This window comes from Myxocyprinus asiaticus, chromosome 11, assembly GCF_019703515.2.
Source record: "Myxocyprinus asiaticus isolate MX2 ecotype Aquarium Trade chromosome 11, UBuf_Myxa_2, whole genome shotgun sequence".
NCBI classification, from domain to species: domain Eukaryota; kingdom Metazoa; phylum Chordata; class Actinopteri; order Cypriniformes; family Catostomidae; genus Myxocyprinus; species Myxocyprinus asiaticus.
The window spans coordinates 31,271,857-31,297,208 of record NC_059354.1 but is presented as its reverse complement, the minus strand read 5'-3'; the positions used below and the strand labels follow the sequence as shown (position 1 = coordinate 31,297,208).

Sequence of the window (25,352 nt, the reverse complement as noted above, 5' to 3'; positions counted from 1 at the left end):
ATCTGGTTCCTGAAGCAAAATTAGTTGAGAACCACTGATTTATAGCATGCTATGCTGTATTGCTGAAAATGTGTGGTCTGCTTCAGAACAAACACTCCGATTCACAAGGAAACTTTTATCGCTTTATGCTTTATTATGACACATCTGTTTAGGACACAGTGTAATGCAGGATGAAAGTTTCGGTTTGTGGGAGCTGCATTATAAGCACATCTTCAACTCAAACAGCATGTAAGATGCACAAAGACACAGGCTCTGTGAAGGTGCTCTCTGCTCTGTATGGCGCGCTACATCCTAAGCCTCTAAAACTTTGGAGTTTGGACTTTGGACTTCTGTGTTAGCTGTTTCTTAACAGTGACATTTGCCCTTTGACCTCTGGAACTGCCTGGGGTCAGGGGTTCACAGTGCCATGTGGGAGCTCCACCTGTTTACCCCAGTACTGAGTGTGTGTGTGTGTAGAGAGAGGGAGAGAAAGATCATATTTCCCATGAGTCAGGAAAGAGACAGATGAATCTATGCTGTGGGTATGAGTAATGGCTTGAATAACACCACAAAATAACTTGAACCTGAGAAACAATCACACACACACACACTGTATTCACATTGTATATATGCACATACTGTATTCACTGGAGTTATTAGTTGCTAAGGCAAGCACCAATATTATTATTGCTCATATTTGGTTTTAGGGGTTTGAACAAACGCCTAACCCCAAGTATTTCACATCAGTGTCCTAAGTCATTCTGCACTGTTCGTGCTACAGATCATGTGGCTTGTTGAGGAGAGGTATGCTATTTCTTTTTAAGCAATCGAACTTATGATTCTAGCCTGGAGGATGATACAGTGGGCAATAAATCCCATGGACTCGCAATGAATGAGAAACCCGAGCCATATCTATGAACAAGGATATCATAGGAACTCAGAGAACCACTCACATTTTCAACGTAACGGATGTAAGTCTAGTTGGTATTGATCTGTTCATTCAGATGGAGGCTTTTATCCACAATTATGAAATATAATACACCAGTATATTACATCACCTATTGAGTCACTCATTGAATGCACACAACACCTGCATACACACAGAGAGACATATTTTCTGAGAGCGTAACCCTGGCAACCTTCTGATGTGCTGATTTATCTGACAGAGGTAAATAAATTTCAAGGGTTTTCAAAGAAATGGGAAGAAAATGCATCTGTTTTCTTGTTCTCTACAGATCTCATCACCTGCCTTGAGAAAGGAGAGCACTTCACTGAAGCCGAGTTCAGGTACCCACTCATATAGCCGATTGGGTGTGTGTGTGCATGTTTTGTTTGTGTGTGTGTGTGTGTGTGTGTGTGTGTGTGTGTGTGTGTGTGTGTGTGTGTCTTATTTTCCTACCCTGCATTTGCAGTAAATTCTGTCCTGCGGGATGCCTGACTGATTTCGGAGAGGTTTCGGGAACCATACCCCATGGATACAGAGACGTAAGTATGCCACTGTTATCTGGGTGTTAGGTTAATATGCTTTCTCCCTCTCTCTCAGTCTGTCATGATATTGTTGGCCTCTTGTGACTCTTTTCTCCTGTCTTTAAATGGATATTGTAGGATAAATACAACTTGCGCTCTTTTTACAGTACAAACTAAAACCGAATGCACTTACAGTGGTAGTCTAGCTGGTAAGAAGGCCAGAAGGTTTAAAAGCAGAAAAGTGAAGCTCATATTGTTTTGAAAGCACTTACATTAATTCTTCAGTGAACAAAAGATTTATTTGCAATTCTTATTATTGGGCAGTCGATCCCACAAAAAGTGTAAACACTGGCTCTGTGGTGGTGTGAAAACATTGCTCTATTTGTTTGGGGCCTGGACAATGTGATTGGGAGACAGGATGTTATCATTTTCGCAAATCCGTTGAATTATGCCAGTGATGTAGAAATTACACACTTCATTTTTAAGTGTTGTGTTTATACTTAAAAACAGTGTGATAGTTGCGTATTTGAAATGCTTATTTGTGGTGCTGCTCGCTTACCACCTCGGCTTCCATTGTAAGTGCATTAAAATAAGTGTGTTTTGTTTGTTTTTGAAAATTAAATGTAAAAATTAAATGAGGTATGATTTGTCCGTGTACACCAAAGTAGAGATAGACCGATATATTGGTTTTACCGATTTACCGATTCATCTGTGCTGATATTTTATCAATTATTGGCAAAAATCTATGCTTTTTATTCCTCAGTGTTACTCTGCCAGATGATTCTTCAGTTAAAACGGTTCTAAAGTGTAACAGAGGCCTCGAGATTAAATAAAAACAATCACTGATACCTCGTAGGGCTGAATGATTAACCGAAATAAAATCGAAATCCTGATATGACCCAGTGCGATTTTCAAACCGTGAGGGCTGCTGTTTAATTATATAAATAAATAGTCTCAACGCGCTGCCCGATGTGCTACGCCTATGTGCACGGTTGTTTTGTCTGTAGTGTGTAGTGCTTTTTTAAATACATGTAAATGGGATCATTGTATTACACTTGTGGTTTGAGTGGTTCTGTGCTCCATCCACATGAACTCAATCTATCTGGTGCCCTGAGTGACAGATGTGCAGTTCAGTTAGGTGTGCTAACATGCACTGAGCGCATTATTTAAAGCACCCCAGATTTACTTTCATTGCACATTTGCGTAATTTCGCATACCTCTATGTTTGGCCACTATAATTTACTATACGCATTTAAAATAACCCCATGAGGGTGTTTTTTTTTTTTTTGTTTTGTTTTTTTGACAGCATTTCACTGCATTAAAAGGCTGTTGTCACCTGAACTTCAAACAACATACATTTCTGTCCCTTCAGTTTTCAAAATAAAAGCTTCCACCGAAATAAAGGCTTGAGGGTTTAGTGGGAATGCATATTAAGTTAAGAAATTGTTAAAGAAATAAATTCCTATTAAATAATAATAAATTATTATAGTTATAATGATGATTGTTATTATACAATAATATATTTCTTTAACAATTTCTTAACTTAAAATTATTATTATTGCAGTAATATAAAATTCAATTTGACTGGGTTAAAAAAAAAAAAAATATGATGAAAAGCGATAATGATGCTGCCCCAATGTCACAATGTGTAAGATATTTGGATCTGACTGCCTCCACAACAACACATCAACGCCTACTTACCTTATTACTTCCACAGCCCCGCCCAGTAGTGGTGAGCAGTGTGATGGCAAGGAGAGAGCAGGAGCCCATAATTCATACGTCGCTTGATAAATCTGAGATGATGTGGCATATTAAAGATCTTCTCATCGCGATAATTCCTCTCTATCTAATTCTGTTCTTCAAACGCATGAGCAGATTTGATTAGTATATCTGGATTGAGTTGTGTGAGATATTTATGAATTCCAGTGTTTACAGACAAGGGTACATGTATTGCTACTTGAAACCATGATCAGCAATGCAGCAATTGGTTGGTGACACGACAGTCCAATGTAATGACGTCATAAACTTTAGTAAAAATATGAATATGATATAAATGTTAACCACAGACAAAGTAATCTGAAGAGTTGTGAATAAATTGAATGTATAACATTATTTTCAGTTGCACTTACTTTTGATTTGCAACTTTTATTATTGTTTCAATGTACTTACATGAACTTTACAAATGCATGAGGGAATAAAAGCAATCTTTAAAAGCCTGAGTTCTTACATGGCTGGAAAACACAAATGCAGACAACATTCTTTCATTAAGTTCTTTGCATCTGTTGAGCTGTAGAGGGCGCTAAGAACCAAGGTCAATGCAGACAGAAAACAAAGTTTATGCATGAAGAAAAAATCTGAACAATTGTGAAAAAAGTAAAAATAAATAAAAAAATATATATATGAAGTAGATTACTCCCTCACAACTAAAGCAGTGCCTCTAATTGAGTAAAATGGTCTGTACCTATTATTATCTACAATATTATTATTTTAATAAATGTGAAATTATTCATAAAATTATAATTATACTAAATTGATTATCGCCTCTGCTTCAAAAGGGTGCTCTCGTAAGAATAATTCAGAGGCTTGGACCGACTTCCAGTATCGTATCTGCTTATAAAGTTGTGATTTAATCCTGTTTACGTTAAATAAGCCTGCTCCCGAGCGGGTTTGAGCTTACAGACCTGTTGCCATGACAGCAACTCTGAGATTTTCTTCGAAGAACGCAACAATCCACGATCGGGTCAAATTGTCAACAATGAAATCCAGATAACTCCCTAATCAATGTACAAAGAACGGGCCACATGTCGAGAGCAAATCATAACAGTGGGTGTTTACTGTCAAGTCTTAAAGGAGAAACAGCACCAAAACCAAGCATTTCTAAAAGAGAGGGTCAGAAAAAGGGTGGAAAATGATCATGTTTTACAAATAATAATGCACGTCACATGCCAACTCTATCTTTGGAATCACACGACGAGTTTAGTTGTGGTCCGATTAACGTGTGTGATACATACTGGAGAAAGCAGAGCTACAATCGCATTATCTAGGTATGATTTAGACTTGTACAATTTCAGTGAGACTAAATCATTAACATTTATGTTTTAAAAGATGAATTATTGTTTTAGTCCTGATATGCACTTGCCTTAATGTGTATGTACTGTCATAAGTTTCTAACTGTCTTGGCTGTACATTAGGTCATTGCAGGTTACCTCATCACAGTTTCCTGCTTGCTTTAAACTTTTTGGATGATTTCACATGTGAATTTTTCAGTTTGAACACAAAAGGCAGTTGTCCTTTGAGAACATGGCGCAGGCTTAAACATGGTGTTTAGGGTGTGTGAATATGCTAGTTAGGAGGAGAGACAGAGAGAGATAGAGAGAATCAGATGTTCTTTTGAAGTTGAATTATTGTAATTGATTCTGCGTGTCAGTTTTAGAGTGCTGGTCTCCTAGGGGGCTTGCTGGTATGTGTGTCTGTTTGTATGGATGTATGTGTGCATGTTTTTCGGTGTGTATGACAGCGTGTTTCTCAGGGAGATGTTAGATCAGGTTTGGCTGAATGGTTTTCTAATGCAGACCAGCTGACAGCAGTATTAAGTCTTTTTCTCAGCTCAGATACACCCTCAGAATTAGTTTGGGGCCCATATGACTCTTTATAAATGTGTGTGCGCAGTGTTGTTTATGGCGAGAGTGGTCCTTTATTTTGCCCAGAGGAAGTGGTGTATGTTTGCGGTGTCTTTGTGTGGGTGTTGAGAGTTTGCCTAGTGTTTGTGGTCTCTTTTAGGTTCCACAGTCCCATCTGTGTGTATAAGTGTGTGTGTGGGTCAGGTTTTCTCTACACAATGTCCCCTCAAGGATAGTAAAACCTGTATTCGCCTTCATTGTGGGGACCAGCAAACATTCCCATGAGGAAAATGGCTTAATAAATACTGAATATTGTCTTAGTGAAAATGTAAAAATGCACAAGTTTGTGTGAGGGTTAAGTGTGGGATTAGGCTTTAGGCAGGGCTCAACGCTAAGGATTTTTTCTACTGGCCCAGTTAGGCCAGTGCTTCAGATTTTTACTGGCCCTGCCAAACTTTTCACTGGCCCCAACACAAAAATTACAAATAGCTGTTTTTACCTCATGGCTTTAAAAAAATATGTCCGAAGATAAATATTTTTACATATCTTATGTTTTTAATACAATTTCCCCAGGGGCCTGGGTAGCTCAGCAAGTAAAGACGCTGACTACCACACCTGGAGTCACGAGTTTGAATCGAGGGCGTGCTGAGTGACTCCAGCCAGGTCTCCTAAGCAGCCAAATTGGCCCGGTTGCTAGGGAGGGGAGAGTCACATGGGGTAACCTCCTTATGGTCACTATAATGTGGTTTTGATCTCGGTGGGGACTGTGGTGAGTTGTGCGTGGATGCCGCAGAGAATAGCGTGGGCCTCCACACGCGCTATGTCTCCGCGGTACCGCGCTCAACAAGCCACATGAAAAGATGCACGGATTGATGGTTTCAGACGCAGAGGCAACTGAGATTCGTCCTCCGCCATCCAGATTGAGGCGAGTCACTACGCCACCATGAGGACTTTGGGAATTGGGCATTCCAAATTGGGGAAAAAAAAATACAATGTCCCCTAAAATTGAATCACATTTATCATCTGCAAGATATGATTTATGCCTTATGTAATCCCATACATGTGTTTTACAGATATAAATTCATAAATACATAATATTAACCTCAGCTGTCCTGCCATTTACACATGTGCTTTTAAGCCAAGAGTTCTGTGGAGGAGATGATGGGTTTTCAGTCACCCGTTTAGTCATGCTGTCATGCAACTTTTGCCACTGTGTAGTGTTTTCACAAGTAGAATCAAAGATTGTTCACTGAGTTAAAGTTTTATTATGGGCTGAGAGAACAGACTTGCTACTAAATTGGTTGTGATGTGTAATATACAGTAGGTAGATATTAGGCCTAATCTGTGAATTAACAATGTGTATATAACATGAAATCAGACAATCCAAACAAGACCAACACTGACTGATATACAAAGAACAAAAACAAAAATACCTGTATGGTCCAGAAGTGAGACATGCAACAGGTATTTTATGAGGATGATATGAAGTAGACTGTTTCAAATTTTCATCTTCACCCTGCAGATGAACAGCTCTGATAATAATAGCCTAATAGCCATAGTGATCTTGCTTCTTTTCATATCAAACACCATTATCATGTCAAATTAATGTTTACGTTTTGAAACATTACCTAATTAAATATATACTTACATTTTGGATATTGAGCAGCTCGTGATTTCCAGACATGTGTATAACTGGGGTTTAACAAAGGTTATTATGTTTCATTCGGCACTTCATCTCTAAAGGCGAATTAATGAGAGAAAATGTGTTTGTTTTTTTTACAGTGGGAATAAAACTAGCGTTCTGTCCCTTTACGAGAGCACATGCATGTTAAACAGTCTACGCTGCACGGAGAGAGATGATGATGAGACATATGCATGGAGAGACATGGATTTTCAGTCCTATAGAAAGAAACTGATTTCTTGGGTTCCAATATGTGGATTACTAATTTTCATCAACATGTAAAATGTGGGGATTTCGCACACTCTGAACACGGAATGTGTGGGGATACTTAAAGTGTTGCACAAGACGTTATATCTCACTATGAAATTCATTAAGTGGGTTTTTTTCCTGCTATTTTCTACACATTGGTAATAGCTACTGCTAAGACACTTGGAAAAGAGCGAAGACAGTGCAAGGAGAGTGCGTTCAGTGTCTGCACGATCTTGTGCGTGCACGTGACTGTGCCTTGGCGCGTCCAGCATATTATGCATTTGTGCGTCTTTGCGAGATAAATATACTCGCTCTGTGTAATTTTTGTGCTCTCTCGCTTGTTGTTTGCTTACACTAATGTTGGCACTGGTCCGATCGGGCAAGTGACAGCTCTTGCAACTGGCCCGAATCTTTCTGACACTGGCCCTGGGCCATCGGGCAGTCCTTATTGTTGAGCCCTGTTTGGGGGATAGAAAATATAATTAGCTCAGTCTAAATAAAAACAATAGAAATCCTCTTGTGAAGTTCCTACTTGCAGTATGAGTGTGTATTGGCTGTGTTGAGTAATTTCATATTTTGTTTCTCTCATTTTCAATTACTGACAAAGACGGGAGGAATTTTAAGCCTAATGCAACAAAATCAGCTAATGATGTGAATTAGGTGTGTAATTGATGCTTTATCTGTGTTTTGTATCATTATCCTGCAGCCACAGATGATGGGAATTTTGGGAAATGTACTTTTGAACTATAAGCCTTTCACCTCTTTAACCGGCTATATGAATAGTGTTTTTTGACCAAATTTATCACTATTCTTCATCAACGGTATACAAAATGCATAATAAAATAAATTGTGAAATTAGCATTCACAATTAAAACAATTATGACCAATATATTTTATTTGGATCCATGATTCTTTAATGCTGCCTTCAAGTGCGTCTGGGAAGCTTCTACCTCGGAATTGGGCATTTGTTATTACGATTCATGCATTCAAGTCGAAAACAAAATACGGAAGAAGCCAAACTAAAAGAAAAACACAATAAACTACGGCAAAAGCTCTTTGTGAATAAGCATAAGTGAATACACTTGCATCACATTTACACAACCATTATGGTTTATTAATGCATGGTATCTAACAAATTATTCATTTACATAAAACAAACTGCTAAGGGTGAGTCATTGGATTTACATTAGTTGACTATATGATCTGTCATAACAAATTAATATTATTAAAATGAAAAAATTGAAATGATTTTGCTAATACATTGCTTTCCATGATCTTTCATGTTGACATGCCCATTCCAACATCACAAGTCAGCAGCTTATCGGTATCATCTAGAATTCTGTGTATCTCACTGGTAAATATGACTTTGCTTGGTCATTTATGTGCTCAGAACGCACAATTACGGGGAGGATGTAACAATGTTTAACAGTGTCTAAACTGTGGAATGTTTTCCACTGATGAATCAGTAAGCATTCTACAGTATATCATAGCAGCAAAAATGATACCACTGTGATATTGCCTCCAGGATGTGACCTCACCATCCCACAGCTTGTGGGTTTTAGGTGAGTGAGTCAGAGAGTCAGCTGTCTCAAGTCTCTCTGTCTCTCTTCGCAGTCTTCTCCACTCTGTCTGGCCGGCATTCATGCGGGTGTGGTCTCCAACACTCTGGGGGGGCAAATCAGCGTGGTCAGCAGCAAAGGCATCCCACACTACGAAAGCTCACTGGCTAACAATGTGACATCTGTGCCGTGAGTAACCCATTTAAATTCTTGTTTGCTTTCTTCATGGGAAAAGCTATTTCATTTGATTACAGTGCTTTCAAGGCAAATTCTGCATACTACTACTCCACAATTTTGTGAAACTATTGCAGCTTGAGCAGCTTAACTTATTCAAGCTTTTTTTTAATAGATTTTCATCATTTTATTCACACACACAACCATAGCCGAAAACTTTAACTTTATTATTTTGCTGCCTTGCAAGCACTGTTATTTTCTTTCTGGAATGCAAATTTTTCTTTTTGTTCCCCCTCTTTGGCTGATTATTTTTAAATCTCTTTAACTTGACTGACTGACTGATTGACTGATAGCTCTGCATCTTTCTCCCTCTTACAGTGGCAATCTCTCCCCCAGCCTTTTTACCTTCAAAACTAGCGGTGAGTGAATCAGTAGTATACCAAACCTAAATGTCTATTCCCTTTGCAGTATGTGTTGGTCGTGCAGTACCTTACAGAATGCTGTCAAAAAGTTCCTTAATTCAGCAATCCCACAAAAACCTGTAAATATCAGTGAATTTTAAAATGATGATTCCCAGGCATAGAAAAGTAATGGAAATTAGTAAAATCCATGGAAATTTCTAGTGAATAGATTTTTTCTAGTATTTCGCTGCTCTAAAATACTTTATTGTCTAGATATTGCTCATTGTGAGAGCTTGTGTAGAGTAAATTTTCACTGCAAACCAGCTAGGAATTTGGAGACATTTGTACAATAATAAGTATAATCATTTAAATCTATTAATTCAAAAGATTGGTACCTGACACTCCTACAGAAATTTCTCAGACCTCGATGGTCTAATAGTAAAAACCTCAATTGTCTCTCTTTTAAAGGTTGCTATGGCACTTTGGGTTTGGAGTCGGGAGTGGTCAGCAGCTCTCAGATCACAGCCTCTTCAATGTGGGAATGGGGTGGTCACGAAAAGGAACCCACCGAATGGGGCCCCACAGGGGCCCGCCTCAAAACACTGGGACGTCCATGGGCAGCAGCCAACAGCGACACAAAAGAATGGATTCAAGTAGACCTTAAGAAGGAGAAAAGAATAACAGGTAGTGTGTGTGTGTGTGAGAGAGAGAGAGAGAGAAAGACAGAGAGAGAGAGAGAGAGCTCAAAGGGCTTTCTATGCCATTAAAAGATCAATTAAAATTGACATTCCATTTCAAATCTGGCTCAAATTTTTAAAATCAATAATTGAACCAATTGTATTATATGACAGTCAAGTGTGGAGTCCACCTATAAAATTTGACTTTGTAAATTGGGAAAAACTTCAGACTGAAACTCTACATTTAGAATTTTGCAAAAGAATACTCAAAGTCCAAAGAAAAACACAAAACAACGGATGCAGGGCAGAATTAGGCCAATACCCACTCCTTCTAAACATCCAAAAAAGAGCCATCAAATTCTGGAAACACCTAAAGACAAGTGACCCCACCACATACCATTATAAAGCCCTAAAACACAAAGAGTTGAGCGAGGCGAGGAGTCCCCTCTGCCAGTTGCTGCTGAGACTGACAAACCTCACTCCTGCAGAGATCAGCCAACCTCAGGACAAACTCATACTCGCAATCATTCGGACCAACCATATTCTAAACACAGAAAAAGACAAATACATCACCAATTGGACAAACACCATTAAAAATCTACACAAATTGGAATGTTAATCTGCACTAAATCGAGAGTACACTGTGGCAAACTACCTGAGCATGGTGACTGATGTGAATTTATGAAAAGTGTTGATGATGTACAGACTCGGCGAACACAGCCTGGCCATAGAGACGGGGCGGCGCAGACAGACGTGGGTATCCCTTGAGGAGAGACTCTGCTCCCACTGCAATCTGGGAATGGTGGAGACAGAGCTGCACTTCCTCACGGAATGCCCAAAATATGAAATCATCAGAAACCACTATTATCCCAAAATTAACGAATATTTCCCCAATTTAATAATTGCACCCCAACTGAAAAACATCCCTTTATTCTCGGCGAAAAAGCCGAATGTGCAAATATATGCTGCAAGATTTGTAGCATCCTGCCATTTCCCGAGGGACAATCACAACTAAGAAATGAGCATTCGATAAATGTATTATTAAAATTGAACCCCCCACTCACACCGCAAACCCCTCATTACACATGAATGCAGATAATGTTTAATTCAGTTTGTATAGTTCATTAGTTAGTTAACTTGTTACATAATTGGATCATAATACATTTTTTTATCTGTTTTTCTTTTATGATTTTCAGTGTGTTTCCTTTTATATTGCTTGTTCAAATCCTAATTCAGTTGTTCAACTGTTCTAAACTATTTTCTATGTTGTTTTTAAATGCTTTGGCAATACAAAATGTACTTTTGTCATGCCAATAAAGCAACTTGAATTTAAATGAATTGAATTAAGAGGCAGAGAGAGAGGGACAGAGGGAGAAAGAGTATTTTTTTTTTTTTTAAACATTTACTACAGTCAATTTCCTTAATACATTAAGAACATCACTTAGTCTAAAAAAATAAATAAATTACATTTTTAATACATCATCTAAGAAAATATGCAAATCATTATCAATTACATCACACAAAGCTCCTGTCTGACACCACAACAGTTCAAATGATAGAAGATTTTGCATAGTCTTATAAAACTGAAAGTCAATTAATATTCTAGCTTTCACTAAGGTTGAGAACACAGCAATTACATTACAATTAAGTTTTGATAAATTTTGTTTTTCCTACTAGTGTAAATTGCCCTTTTAGTTTCACCCAACAGGAAATTTAACACCTGACATTTAAAACGTTGTCTATGAACATATTTAAAACCAAAAATAAAAATTCCCATTGAAAATGTTTCATTAAATCAATTAAACGATGTTTGCAAAACAACAAATAAGGGCTTAATTCTGGAACAATTCATAAAAACATGAAACACAGTCTCTCTCAATTGACAAAATGGACATTCCGAACTTACATTAGGATTTAAAACTGATACAAAGGTATTAACGGCAACTGCACTAAGCAAAGTCCGCCATTGCAAATCTCCACCCATTTTGCTAATGGTGATTTATAGAATGTTCTCCATTCTGGCCTCATCATCCCCTAACTGAAGAACTTCTTGCCAGGGAGTATCAACCTTATTATCAAAAGCTTTTTTGTTCAATGATTTAACACAGCTTTTGTACAATGCTTTCCCAGCTACTGGATTTGAACCCAAAAACAATAATTTTTCTGTATGCAAAAACAAAACAAAAAAAACCCTGTACACATTTCTAATTTAGTTAATAATAAAACTAAATTAGGGAAAGAATTGTTACAATTTGGATTCAGCAGTCCCTCTGTGTAATTTTCTGTTATTTTAATCTCATCTTCTGAGGTGTAGACTTCCACTTCTCAAGTAGTTGGGCCACTCTACGAACTGGCCAAGCCCCTAAACTCATAGCTACCTCTTCAACGTTCAGAAATTGTGGTTCTCTCAACTCTAATTAATAGTTTTCCAAAGGTTGTTACATTGGTACTCAAGAGTATTTCTGTGATTGCAGGAAAAGACCCATCATATAACCCATCACACCAGCCAAAAATCAAAGGCTCTTGTAAAAACCAATACAGAGAACTTGTGTGGTTAGTCCTTTGCACTGTAATAAGTGACCACACTTTAAACCGATAGAAAACTGGTAATTTGGCAAGGTTCATTTTCAAAGGATCCATCCAAAACAAAGGTTTGTCTAGACCCAACCCTTCGAAGTTCTTTAAAATCTTAGAGGTTGCTGATCTCCAACTTGAGTCCAAAGGTCCAGTAAGACATCTTAGCATAAACTGTGCATGAAATTCTGCTGTCCTGCTTGTAAATGAACAAGTCCATGACCTCCTCCTTTGGGTAAATAAATAATATTCTGTGATACCCAGTGCAGGTTATCCCAAAAAAAAGTCAATAAAAATTGACTGAATTTATTTCAGTACTTGTATAGGGGGATCAACACAAGCTAAGCAGTGCCAAAGAGAGGAGGCTAATAAATTATTGATGATCAATACACGTCCCTTATATTATGTTTTCAGAAGAAATTTCCATTTTTTTAAGACGACACTTCGCTTTCTCGATTGTCCCTTCAAAGTTTTTCTGTACAGACAATTCATTTCCTAAAAAAACTCCAAGATCCAGTTTAGGTTATCTGGGAGACTTGGTTCTCCATTCAACCACTCACCAACTAACATAGCCTCGCTTTTTGACCAGTTTACTTTTGTGGAGGAGAAAACTCTAAAAAATCATTTAACATTTTTAACAACATGTTTACATCCTTTTGCCCACTGATTTAAACAACAACAACATCAGCATAAGCTGATAACTTAAACACATTTTTACAGTTCGGAACACACGGACCACTTAATTCTGTTCTTAATTTGTTTAAAAGGGGCTTTATTGCTAAGGTTTATAGCATGCCTCCAGTTTTTAATATCACTCAGGTCTCCTTTTTTTGGCAGCAGAGTAAGAATTGCTCTTTAACAATTTAATGGTAATCGTCCTTTGGCTATACTTTCATTAAATATGGCTAAATATGGCTTAACCTAACTCTGGCCAAAAAGACTTCTAGAAGTCAACAGGCAAACCATCTATACTAGGTGTCTTTCCGCACTCCATACCTTGGAGGGCTTTTTGCAATTCTCCTAAGATCAAATCCCTATTGAGTTCTTCATTAGTCTCTTTAGACACCTTTGGTAAATTATGAAAAAAGATGTCAACAACTTGTTCATTTATGAGCTCACTTTTGTAAAGCTCTTTAATAAAAATTAAAAGCCCTCTTGCAAATGTAAACAGGGTCTGAAAACAGTACTCCAGCCTCTGAACACGGAGCATGGATGATCCTTTTTTGACCATTCTTTTTTCTAAATTAAAGAAGAATTTTGAGGGCGCATCCACCAACTCAATATTTTGAAATTGGGACTTGACCAGAGCTCTTTGTGCCGTTACCTCTAACAAATCAGCCAGTGATTTTTTTTCTTAATATTAAAAGCTTCAATGTTTTTAAGATTTCGATCAGTACCAGCGACCATTTGAAGATTATAATTTTCTAAAACTTTAATTTTATGGGTTATATCTCTTGTGACATTATAAAAATACTGTAAACATACTGTAGCTGTTTAATTTTCACTTTTGCAATGTCCCACCACTGCTGTAATGACTGGAATGAAGATTTCATTAATCTAAAATCTTTCCAAAAATATATAAAAACCTCTTTAAAATGCTTATCACATAATAAATTATTATTAAAATGCCAGTAAGCAATTTTTGGTTTTATAGAACTTAGAATTAAAACACACTATCATATTATGGTCTGAAAAATTGACTGGAACAATAGAACAATTCCTAAAAATACTTAATTGGTGTCTATAACCATAAAATCTATCCAATCTTGCAATAGATAACAGATAATTATATGAATGAACCCATGTATATTGCCTTGGAACGCCATGGAGATTTCTCCATATGTCAACAAGATCATTTGATTGCATTAATTGAATTAATCTCTTACGAGAAGACATATGAGGCTCTACATGATTCTTATCCAAAAAATGTTCAGCACAATTGAAGTCTCCACACAGAAGTAAGTACTCCTCAGAATTACAGGTACTTAACACATTACATAATGTAAAATTAAAAAATAAAATTCTATCCAATGCAGTAGTAGGAACATATACACAAATAAAAACAAAACTGTGATTCTCAAATTGAGCCCTTATTTTTAAAAGTCTACTTTTTACAATCTCTTTGACCTGATAAGAACAGGGAATAAAATACAGAGAAAATAATATGGCAACTCCAGCACTAGTTGAAGAATTATGATTTAAAATAGACAACCCATCATATTCTCTAAACCAATCAACTTCATTTAAAGCATCACAGTGCTGCTTTCTCTTGCACCATTTAAGTTTAATGAAGCAGTACAAATTTCTCCTAATAAAGAAGAACATTAAGCAGAAGTGGCAGTATAAAAGAGTGGGTTTTATACATTTTCACTATTACCATTAACACTTAATTGAGTTTAATTTGGTGAATATCTTCTTTAGTCGGTACACTTCCTGATCAGTAAAAAAACCTTCACTCAGAAAAAGCCTTGCTTTTTCAAAAAAATGTCCACGTCTGGAAAATATTCATTAATACAAACCTTTCTTGCATCTTTAGTCATCTTCGAGAATAACTTAATGTCGTCTACACTGCATTCTCGACTAGACTTGGACTGCACAAATCAACACATTCAGAGAGATCACTCTCTTGGTATTCGTCTGACTCAACTCAATAATATCCGATTTTTTTTGGCTTGTCATATGGCGCTGTTTCAGTCTTCTTTTTTTGGGGGCGCTTTGAAGACACATTCCTCCCTCAGCGTCTGACAAACATTGACATACAACCGCATCTGAAGTTTTACTATCTTGCAACTCTGTACATTCAAGTAACTGTACATTATCTGAGAATTTTTTCACCCTCAACATCAGCCACACGCTCTTTGTCAGCTGATTCGATTAACAGTGGTATGTCTGGCATTACCACCACTTCTGTTCCCACCACCAATGTTTGAGATACATTCGGCTCATGCCGACATACTTTCAGACTGCATTTCTTCTGTGCTTTCATCAACAACATCCGACATATACCTAAATGCCTAAATGACACAACATGCTTCACAAGTGGAGATTTACTACCAATCTGAATCATCTTAATCGGCGAGACAAGTTTACCATAACGTGAAAGTATTTGGGTCAAAACATCATCCTTGATGAACGGCGGCACGTTTGATAAAATCACTCTTTTTGATGGTGTGGTTAAAGAAATCTCTGGGGTGAAAACACCTCCAATCACTACACCACATTCCACCAACATATTCGCAAGTTCAACAGTTTTTAGGATTAATATTAATCGCATTGTTAATTTGGGCCACTGATAGAACGTTCTCATGACCAACAATTTCTCCAACGATCAAACTACACTCTTCTATACTGACAGTCTATGCTATTTTTACAGCATGACGCCATGTAAGAAACTACAGTCTCCTCACACCTGGGCCAGCCATGCTCCCAGTAATGAAACTAGAGGTAGACACCCCAGTACACCAACCCCACACCCAAATCCAATATCACAAAAACAAAATAAAATTAGATTTTACTAACCCACTCTCTAGAAACTAAAATAAATCTAGTTAGAAATATAGAACACTCACTCTTGGCATGGCAGCCACACGCTCCACTCACTCACACATGCCCACGAGAGAGATGGGATCAGTGTGTTTGTGTCTTGATTGATTAGTCAGTCTACTCTTTTCTCAGGTATTACCACCACTGGCTCCACCCTCTCAGAACATCAGTTTTACGTTTCGGCCTACGAGGTGCTATATAGCCATGATGGACAGCAGTGGGAAGCCTATGAAGAAGTGGGATCAGATAAAAACAAGGTATAGAGAGGATTGTTTGCAGAATTGTTTTTTTTTTTTTTTTTTACCATTCTCCTTTTGTGTATGTGTACAAAATTGTCTCTGTCTGTGTAAAAAAGTGAGCTAAATATGTCAAAACCTCTCATCAGACATCCTTATTCAGAAAATGATTAATAAACAAAGTAAATATATATATATATATATATATATATTTGTTTTTAAATTCTAAACATGCACAAAGTTTTCTCTTAGAGTTAGGGTGTCATTCTGTGTCAAAAATGAACTTTTCCATTAAGGGGCAATATTTCCACTTTGGATTTGATTTTCAGGGGTATTTTTTTCGAGGGTACTGGAACTGCTGCAGGATGACATCACTGTTTGTGTATTTCCTGGAAAAAAGGGTTTACATTCCTGAGGTTTAAGGACCCTGAAATTAAAGTGCACTCTCTGGTCATTAATAATGAATGTCCATCGACTGTCAGGGAGCTTAACGAGAAGCGCATTGATTAGATGTGAATCAGATGGACCTTGGTCTGAGGCCAAATGTTCTTTGTTGCCAAGGTAATGTGTCCTTGTGTCTCAGATTTTCCAAGGCAACACCAACTACTTACAGGAAGTGCGGAACAACTTTATTCCTCCAATTGAAGCACGGTTTATCCGAATATGCCCCTCCCAGTGGCATCAGAGGATCGCCCTTAAAATGGAGCTACTTGGCTGCCAGCCACATGCAGGTGAGACTAATCAGAAAGTATAATGTAATAGGGTTCAGGTTTGACTAGTAAAATGCACTGGACATGATTGGATATATTTCTATTGGTCAGCGAGGCCAAGAATATTCCACCCAGCCCCTCCTCCCCCTCGCAGAAGAAGCACAGTGCCCCCTCTACAGGAAAGGACAACACACACACCTAATATCCGAAACACTACCGTGCCTCCACACACTCATGATGGTGAGAACATTCTTCATTCAATAAATGAACATGTGAGCTCTGTTGCAAACTCTAGTGAACCTATTGTGGCAGCAACTAACTGAAATGGAACCTCATTAATGGCTTTTTTTTTTTTTAATGCTCTACATGGGCAGCAACTTGGCATGTCACGCAAATAGCACTGCTCACATGAAGTGCACAAGGGACACAACTAGCGTTCACAGTTGATTCCAGTAGTCTAACTTTAGCATGTTGCTAAGCTAATGTTTTGATACTCTTATAAGCACAAATATTGTGTAAAGTAGCTGGTATTTAATCAGACGGATCTATTTATTTTTTTTTTTTATAGATGCTCTTCATTACTGAATAAAATAAATACTTATATTCAATATTTACCTTGACTCAGTATGCCTTCTTGGATGAATCTTTACAGAGCTCATCGCAATGCATTCTGGCATTGTTTTGTCCTTTTAGGAAATATATGATGCTGCCTGTTGTTTGCAATTGCCTTTGCTTCAGAAGCTTGTAGGTAGTTAACTAGGGTTTGGAACAAAGCAATGAAGTCTAATTGTAGATTAAAGTTATTGATGCATTATTTAAATGTTCCAGAGGTGGCGCTGGTGGCAGTGTTGGTGCCTGTACTGGTGATAGTTCTGACAACACCTGTCTTAGTGATGGTGTGCTCATGGCTGTGGAAGAACAGGTCAGTACAGTAGACCCCCCCCCCCCAATACTGAGTTAATTCAACAGTAATCTGTTAATTTACCTTTACTAGGGTATGATTCTAACCAAAAGATCTGGTGCTTAATTTTTGTAAGTTTTCAGCAAAACGTTTGGATACCTCAATTAATTGTTTGGCATCCAGATCAGCAGAAAATCTGAATAAAAATATCTGTGGATTATTGAAGTACAGTATTTCATATGGATGTTTCCAAACCTGTATAACTTGCTTTCTTTTGTGGAACACATAAGCAAGCATTTTGTTGTTGCTTTTTTCCATGCAATTACAATGAATGGGGACTTAAAGTGATAGTTCAACATTCTCTCAACATTTACTCACCCTCATGCCATCCAGATGTGTATGACTTTTTCTTCTACAGAATACAAACAAAGATTTTTAGAAGAATATCTCTGTAGGTCCATACAATGCAAGTGAATGAGTACCAACATTTTGAAGCTCCAAAAGCACATAAAGGCAGCATAAAAGTAATCCATACGATGCCAGTGGTAAAATCCATATCTTCAGAAGCTAAATGAAAGGTGTGGGTGAGAAACAGATCAATATTTAAGTCCTTTTTTTACTATCAAACTCCACTTTCGTATTCCTCTTTTGTTTTTGCCGATTTGCATTCTTTGTGCATATTGCAACCTACTGGGCAGGGAGGAAAATTTATAGTAAAAAAGTACTTAAATATTGATCTGTTTCAATGACACAAAAGCACCATAAAAGAATCATAATAGTATGATACTTGACTCATGATCCATATTTATAATCCATAAGACTCTTCTGAAGCCATACGGTAGCTTTGTGTGAGTAACAGAACGAAATTTAAGTCGCTTTCATGAGAGATGTAATGATGAATCATTCTTTTGAGGAGGATATTTTCAGTGAATCAGTTAATACAGCTCCCGTCCCCTACTTTTTTGTAATGTAATAGAAAAACCGACCAGTATATCATTCAAAATTTCTTCTTTTCTGTTCCAAGGAAGACAGAAAGTCATATGAGTTTGGAACAACATGAGGGTAAATGATGAAAGAATTTTCATTTTCGGGTGAACTAATCCTTTAAGGAATTCATAGATATGTGTTATTTGATTTTAAAATATTGTTTGTGTATAAACTTTGAACTTGATGTGAATAGGCCTTAAAGAGAACCAGTTTCAGATTATATGTTCACTATCTGCATTCAAACCTACAGAAAAAGCCCTGAGGCAACTTATAACCTTCCACACTGGGAGCGCACAGGTGCGTCTGATCTCAGTTATACACATATCCGTTTACTCTTGTGCATTTATACCAACATGAATTATTAAATAGGTATGTGTTTCAGTGTGGTGGAAGAGTATGAAACAGTTGTTGCCCTCTAAGCTTGATGGAGATGATTGCGTTCGCTACAGTTCCACAGCAAGAGTGGATCACCAGAGATCACGAGTAGAGTCTGCAGGTACACACACTCACAGTGGTCGATCTTGTTAACAGGTCAAAAGGTAAAGAGAGTAGAGAGAGAAACTACTCAAATAACAAGAATCTTACAGATCACTTTTTATTTCCTCATTTCGGCTCCTCCGCACACAGATTTCCAAAACGTATGGCAGGGGAAGACTAATTTATATTCATAAGGAAAGCGCAACTTGATTAGTTAGGTTTAGGGGTAGGGTTGGGTCGGGTTACAGTTTCTCCGACCAATCAGGTAGCGCTTTCCTGTTGAATATTACTGAATCATTCATTCAGGTTTCGCTTTCCTCATGAATATAAATGACTCTTCTCCTGCCATCCTACATTTCAGAAATTGTTCACCCCCTCCCCTGTGCATATTTTGTATCAAAATATCAGATCTGTGCATTAGTACTTGCAGCGTGAATGCAGCCTAATAGACCCGACAGTGTCTATGTCATTATGATTAATCACAAAACAAAAAATGAGAACCAAAAATTAGAAAATCTGACATTGTACTTGTCTGGATAAGTTTAGTAGCTTTAAAAAGTATTAATTTATTTTAATCATACAGTGAAGAAATCTATAATCTATATAGTTTTATGTTACATTTCATTAGGCCTACTGTTTTCAATTTCTAAATGTTTACTTGAATACTTGAACCAATTAGTTGGTATTAGTTTTAGTGTTGAGAATCGTCAAATTTCACTGGCATTTTGGTAGTGTGACAACACTGTCTACAATGTATATTTCAATTGTGCATGGTAGATCTTTATGTAATAGCATTATGAAAAAGCATATCTCATGCCATAGAAGTTTGAGCACCCCTGCCTTATTTGAGGCCTATTTGAGTCTCACTTGGAGATCATGAGAACAAAGTCACTTTAAGGTGAGAATGAAGCTTGTACACAGCTTAAGAAAAGCTGACAAGTGTGTTTGTTTGAAGAAAATAATGAATGTCATTTGAATTCTTCCCTGTGATATCCTCCATGGCCTTTAAGACTGCTGCTTTGTTTCCTTCATAATAGTGAAATATTGTCTCTCACTCTGCCAATACGTATTACAGAACCCTTCAAAATAGCCTGTGAAGTGGCTCGTACTAACATACAGCTACGGAGCGATATTGAGCAGTTTTGATTGGCTACCAATACTTACTGTAAGGATTAAATGACGCAATTGTGGACTGGAGGTGTGTTTTTAGCTTAAGTTTTCAGTTTACATTTTCAGGGTTACACATATTACTAAAATATTATTTATGTGATATCATTTAAAACATGAACTACGCTCAACCATAAATCTCTTTGCGTTTCCTAATAGAACTGAAGGGCGTGTGCCCTTAATGAGTCATTGTAAGGGAGAAACGCGTGATTCAGAGCATATGTCAGTGGGCGAGTAAGAAATATAGACATTATATTTGTCAATTTGAATTAGTTGATCGGAAAAACAAAAACATTTCTGTGAAATGTGTTAGTTGGGGTTTTAGAAATGAGCTTAAAAGTAAAGTAACTAGTAATGTGATTACTTTGTCCATGACTTAATCAGTAAATATGGCAACCATTTTGCAGAAGTAATTAGTCATCTGTAATGGATTATTTATTTTTAGTAATTTACCCAGAAGTGTACCAGATGTTTTATATTATTTAATAAAAACATAAAAATCAGCACATTGTTGCTCTTAAGAGATTTTGAATAGTGTTCTCACCAAAAAAGACTTTGAGGGACATGCTCTTCATGATTTAAAAAAAAAAAAAAAATTGTGCACCTGTACCAGTTGATTTTGAATGTGTGTGCTTTACAGTATTTGTAAATGCGGAGGTTGGGGTAATGCATGTCAATTCCTTTAACATAATGTTTTCTGCTTGTTCCTTTCACATCTGTGTAGAATATGCCCAACCGCTTGTCAGTGGCACCATGGCCTCTCTGGGACAAAGGTCAACCTTTAAGCCTGAAGATGGTGTAGACCCTGAGTACGATGCACCCATTCCTCCAGAACATTACCATGCTTATGCTGAGCCCCTTCCCGCCTCTGGGTCTGAATATGCCATTCCAATCATGATTGACAGGGCAAACCACATATCAGGAGGTACGCTACCATTCAGGGGGCGAGGTTTACTTGCTCGGACAGACAGCAGCCAAACAGCAAGCTCTGTGTATGACACGCCCAAGAGCACATCTGATCAAGCCGCACCCACAGAGGGAGAGTTGTACCAGGTTCCTCAGAATACCCACAATACAACATGTCAGAAAATAGACCAATCACAGAACAGTGACTCAGTGTGAATGAAGCATTGGCCATTTTGGAAACCCTCAGCTGGACACTACCTTCCCCCAAAGAAAAGCAGATGCGAATGTGTGTGTATGTGCTTCCGTGCCGCTCCTAGCCTTCTCAAATGGTCCTATCACTGAAATAACACACAGGAATGTCAGGAAAGAGAGAACAGCAGAGATCTTGTTACACTACTGTGTTTTGTGAATGTTTCTTCGTGTCCCTGTCTAAATGTGTGCAACGTGTGTACGAGTGCATATATGTGACTATGCTCTGCTTTCAGACTGTGACTCCTCGGATAAATGTGCGTTTTCCTGAGAGCTGAGATGAATTCATCTCTGCAGCTCGTTCCAAGGCACATTCTTCCCCTAACAAAAATATATTTCCAACAAAAATGCCCTTACACTGAATAACAAACTGTCACATTACAAATTAATAGGCTAACACTCTTGATACACTGTGGTCATTTTGCACTGTTGTATTACTGTATTCCACTGTTACATAGTTGTGCCCTCTTTGAAACATAGTAGCAAGGGCCCATGATGGTTTCTGGCATCTGTTCCAAACCCTAGTGAACAGCCTTGCTGTCAACTGCCTACAAAATCAACTGTCTTTTTAGGCCACATCCATACTAATCCGTTTTCGTTTGAAAACTCATTTTTCAGTTTCCTAACCTCATAGTTTTCCAAAGTATGCGGTAATGGAGAGCATTTTCGGTGAAAGAAAACGGCATTCTAGTTTGGATGCGAGGCGTGAATGTAGCAAAACTGTGTTTTCAAACGAAAGCGTATTAAGGCCACATCCATATCAAGGTCTCGTCCCACTAATCCATTTAAGTTTGAAAAGTATGTTTCCAAAATTTAAGGTCATAAAAAGTCTTAAATATCTTAAATGATACAACAAAAGTCTTAATTCTTATTTAAAGAGGTCTTAAATTTGGGGGTGGAAAGACAGGAATCGTGATATGACCTAATGTGATTATCAAACTTCAAAAGAATACGAATTAATTAAATAAATAAATGCGCTGTGTCCTTCAAAGTGAAAACGTGGCGTTGTATTTTCACCAAGCACGTGGGGTCTTGTGAGTGTTTATATTGTAATATGTTTTAGATTATTGTAGGAGTGCACATTTTATATCCCTTATCTGTTTGAATGAGCACCTGGAAGCAGTGAAGCGCATTTAAAAATAAGCAAAATTAAAGTGAATTTAAAGTTAAAAGTTCCACGTTATGAATATAATATAGTACATTTAGTATCAAAATTTCTCTCGACTCATCCGCCATCTTGGATTATTTTTTAATTGAGCTGCATAATTTATTCTTGGATTGTGGTCTGTGTGAAAGATACTACCGTGCTGCCTTAGAACTCAGCCAAAAGAAGGTATCTGCTATGTGGGAAAACCTTCAAGTTTGGAGCATGCCTACGATGCCCTAAGATGCTGTTTTGGTAAGTTGTTCAGTAGATAGCTTTCGGAACAGAGCTTGTGTCTTGTGGTTTGAATCATTTATAATGAAACCGAGTGATTAGGATTGACAAATATTTATTCAGCATAGAAACTAGCAATGCCTGGGCATGCCTTTGTTAAAATAATGACAGCAATGGTGCTGCATTGTCTTTTCTCCTGGCAAAGTTCTTGGTGCACAACTGCAGGTACACATTCATGCCAAATATCTGTATTCATGTTTACGAAAAGCGTGTGCCACACAAAGACCCATTTCTTTTTTATTTATTTTTTTTTTATCTGCTGATGTGTCTTGTAATAATACTTCCAAACCACTAACAGGTCAAGATTAAGCTACCCAGCATGCACTGCTTTCATGATTACACTGTCCTAATGGATTCCTTGCCAAATAAGACCCTTTTGTGGTCAAAGGTAAAAGAGCAGATTCAGGATGCTGACATTCTTGCCTGTAACAGGATTCACTCTGTGCCAAGTTGTCGTCTTTATACATCTTTGTTTTTGGATTGTAGACTTGAAGACCAAACAAACTGGTGGATAATTCAGTCCACATGTATTATCCATTTTATTTAATGTTATTAGACCAAACGCTGCCTCATGTTATGGATTTTGGATGCCAGGATTTCGCGTGTTCTAAGTCAGATTTGCTAATGTACACCGTTATATTTGTCATTTACCACGAGATCATAAGTAATGCGTCACACAAGTCGTCTTTCGGTACTTGCATTAGTTGAATGAAATTTGTTGTAATGTCCACAGTGGTGTCTCCTTGGTTTGAACACATGCAATATGGACATGTCTGTGTGCATTGTGTTTGTTTCATAGTGTCTTTGTGAGCTTGAAAGATTGGCATATCTGCTTTAGTTTTTTAAATCTTATCAGAGTTCTGTTATGTAATGTGTTTCTGTGCACTGTATCCACAAGCCTGTGTGAGTGTGTTTGTGTGTCTGTTCACTGTACATCTGTCTCTAAATGATTATTGGTACTGTAGAATGATTGTATAGAAAAACTATTTTAAAATGTTAAATTTAAGTTTTATTAAAAACAAAATGCCATTACAAATCATGGTATTCAAAAGAAATTCATTTTTAGACAATACATTTTCTGGTCCTGTAATAGCAGTGGTATTTCTTATTTTTAATTTTAACATTAAAATATAAATGTTTCACCTAATGCTACCGGAGCACTTGTAATCCCAAAAAATATATAACAAAATATGATTCAGTTGAACTTCACACTAAATCCTTGGATCGTATCATACTGGCCAAAACAGTCACTTTGTATACTATTTGGAGTGTTGGAATCGCAGAACAATGTTCATCACCCGAGCGTGTAAACTGATAAATTAATTTAAATTAAAAAAATTACCAAGTCTTCAGCTGTACAATAAGCAGACAACATGCTTAAAAAGTAAACCGGCATTATTTAGTCGTGTGTTCACAGATCAGTATTTGCTTTGTTGTCACAGATGCCCCCTGCTGGCAGAAAGCAGATAACATCAAATAATCCAGTAAGGGGTTAATTTTCATTGCTACTTCGGAATGGAATAACATATTAGTTATTGCATAGTGCATACTATGCAGTATGTACTGTACTGTCTACTTGTTTAAACAAGAATATGTCAAATAGTTTGCAATGACAGACATTTCAAATGGTAGTATTTGTCAAATAACCTCATTATTTTGTTGTACCAGTAGACTTAAGCGAGTGGTGTCGAGTTATGATCTCAGAAATAAATATGATTCTTTTGCACTGTCTTACCTTTTGGCGGTTAGATAAAAGAAACGAGCCAAGAGGGAGCTGTTAAATGTCACCGTTGAGATCTCTTCCGATTCATTGTCTCGCTGTAAATTGTAAAGTTGAGTGCATTGTAATCTGTTATACTGCAACACTGAAAAAATGTAAGAGATCATCATCTCGATTTTTCGTGCATACAGACAATTTGCATACTACATATAATGTTTGTACAAGTTGTATGGTTGTATGCTACTCCGAACATAGCCCATGTCAGACGCATTTGTGTATCAGATTACCCTGCTGCACTGATCTCAATAAGAAAGAAATTGCTGTATCCAATTCCTCATTTCATGGAAATATGGGCCAGTTTGACATTTGATCACCAAATAATTGTGTAGCATATGACTTTTACCATTATTATAGAAGTGTATCAAATGGGATTGTCAACAACTTTTGCACACTTAATTATCAGAACTTAATGGTTCATGGCTGATATGTAAACATCAAAATAAAATGTAATTGTGTCCTAAAGTTCACCTGAACCCTAATGCAAACACCTTCATTTAAAATATCGGAAGAAGTAAAATATGTTTCAAACTTTTCCGTACAGTATATCTCATTTTCACCCTCTGTCATATCCACACTC

At 37.3% G+C, this 25,352-nt stretch overlaps 1 protein-coding gene across 2 annotated transcripts in view; it reads left to right on the top strand.

Annotated features, from left to right (window-relative positions):
* Positions 1 to 25,349, top strand: part of LOC127447986 (discoidin, CUB and LCCL domain-containing protein 2-like) — a 33,417-nt gene extending 8,068 nt beyond the window's left edge. The window contains exons 5-16 of one of the 2 annotated variants that reach the window (XM_051710267.1): positions 1,215 to 1,266; positions 1,392 to 1,464; positions 8,611 to 8,744; positions 9,108 to 9,148; positions 9,599 to 9,814; positions 16,057 to 16,181; positions 16,744 to 16,891; positions 16,982 to 17,110; positions 17,699 to 17,792; positions 19,009 to 19,055; positions 19,141 to 19,254; positions 21,127 to 25,349. In XM_051710267.1, the coding sequence (XP_051566227.1) occupies positions 1,215 to 1,266; positions 1,392 to 1,464; positions 8,611 to 8,744; positions 9,108 to 9,148; positions 9,599 to 9,814; positions 16,057 to 16,181; positions 16,744 to 16,891; positions 16,982 to 17,110; positions 17,699 to 17,792; positions 19,009 to 19,055; positions 19,141 to 19,254; positions 21,127 to 21,524 (1,571 nt within the window). In that variant the 3' untranslated portion in view covers positions 21,525 to 25,349. The remainder of the gene's footprint in view (positions 1 to 1,214; positions 1,267 to 1,391; positions 1,465 to 8,610; positions 8,745 to 9,107; positions 9,149 to 9,598; positions 9,815 to 16,056; positions 16,182 to 16,743; positions 16,892 to 16,981; positions 17,111 to 17,698; positions 17,793 to 19,008; positions 19,056 to 19,140; positions 19,255 to 21,126) is intronic. The other variant, XM_051710268.1, reaches the window with a different exon arrangement.
* Positions 25,350 to 25,352: the final 3 nt, after the last annotated feature.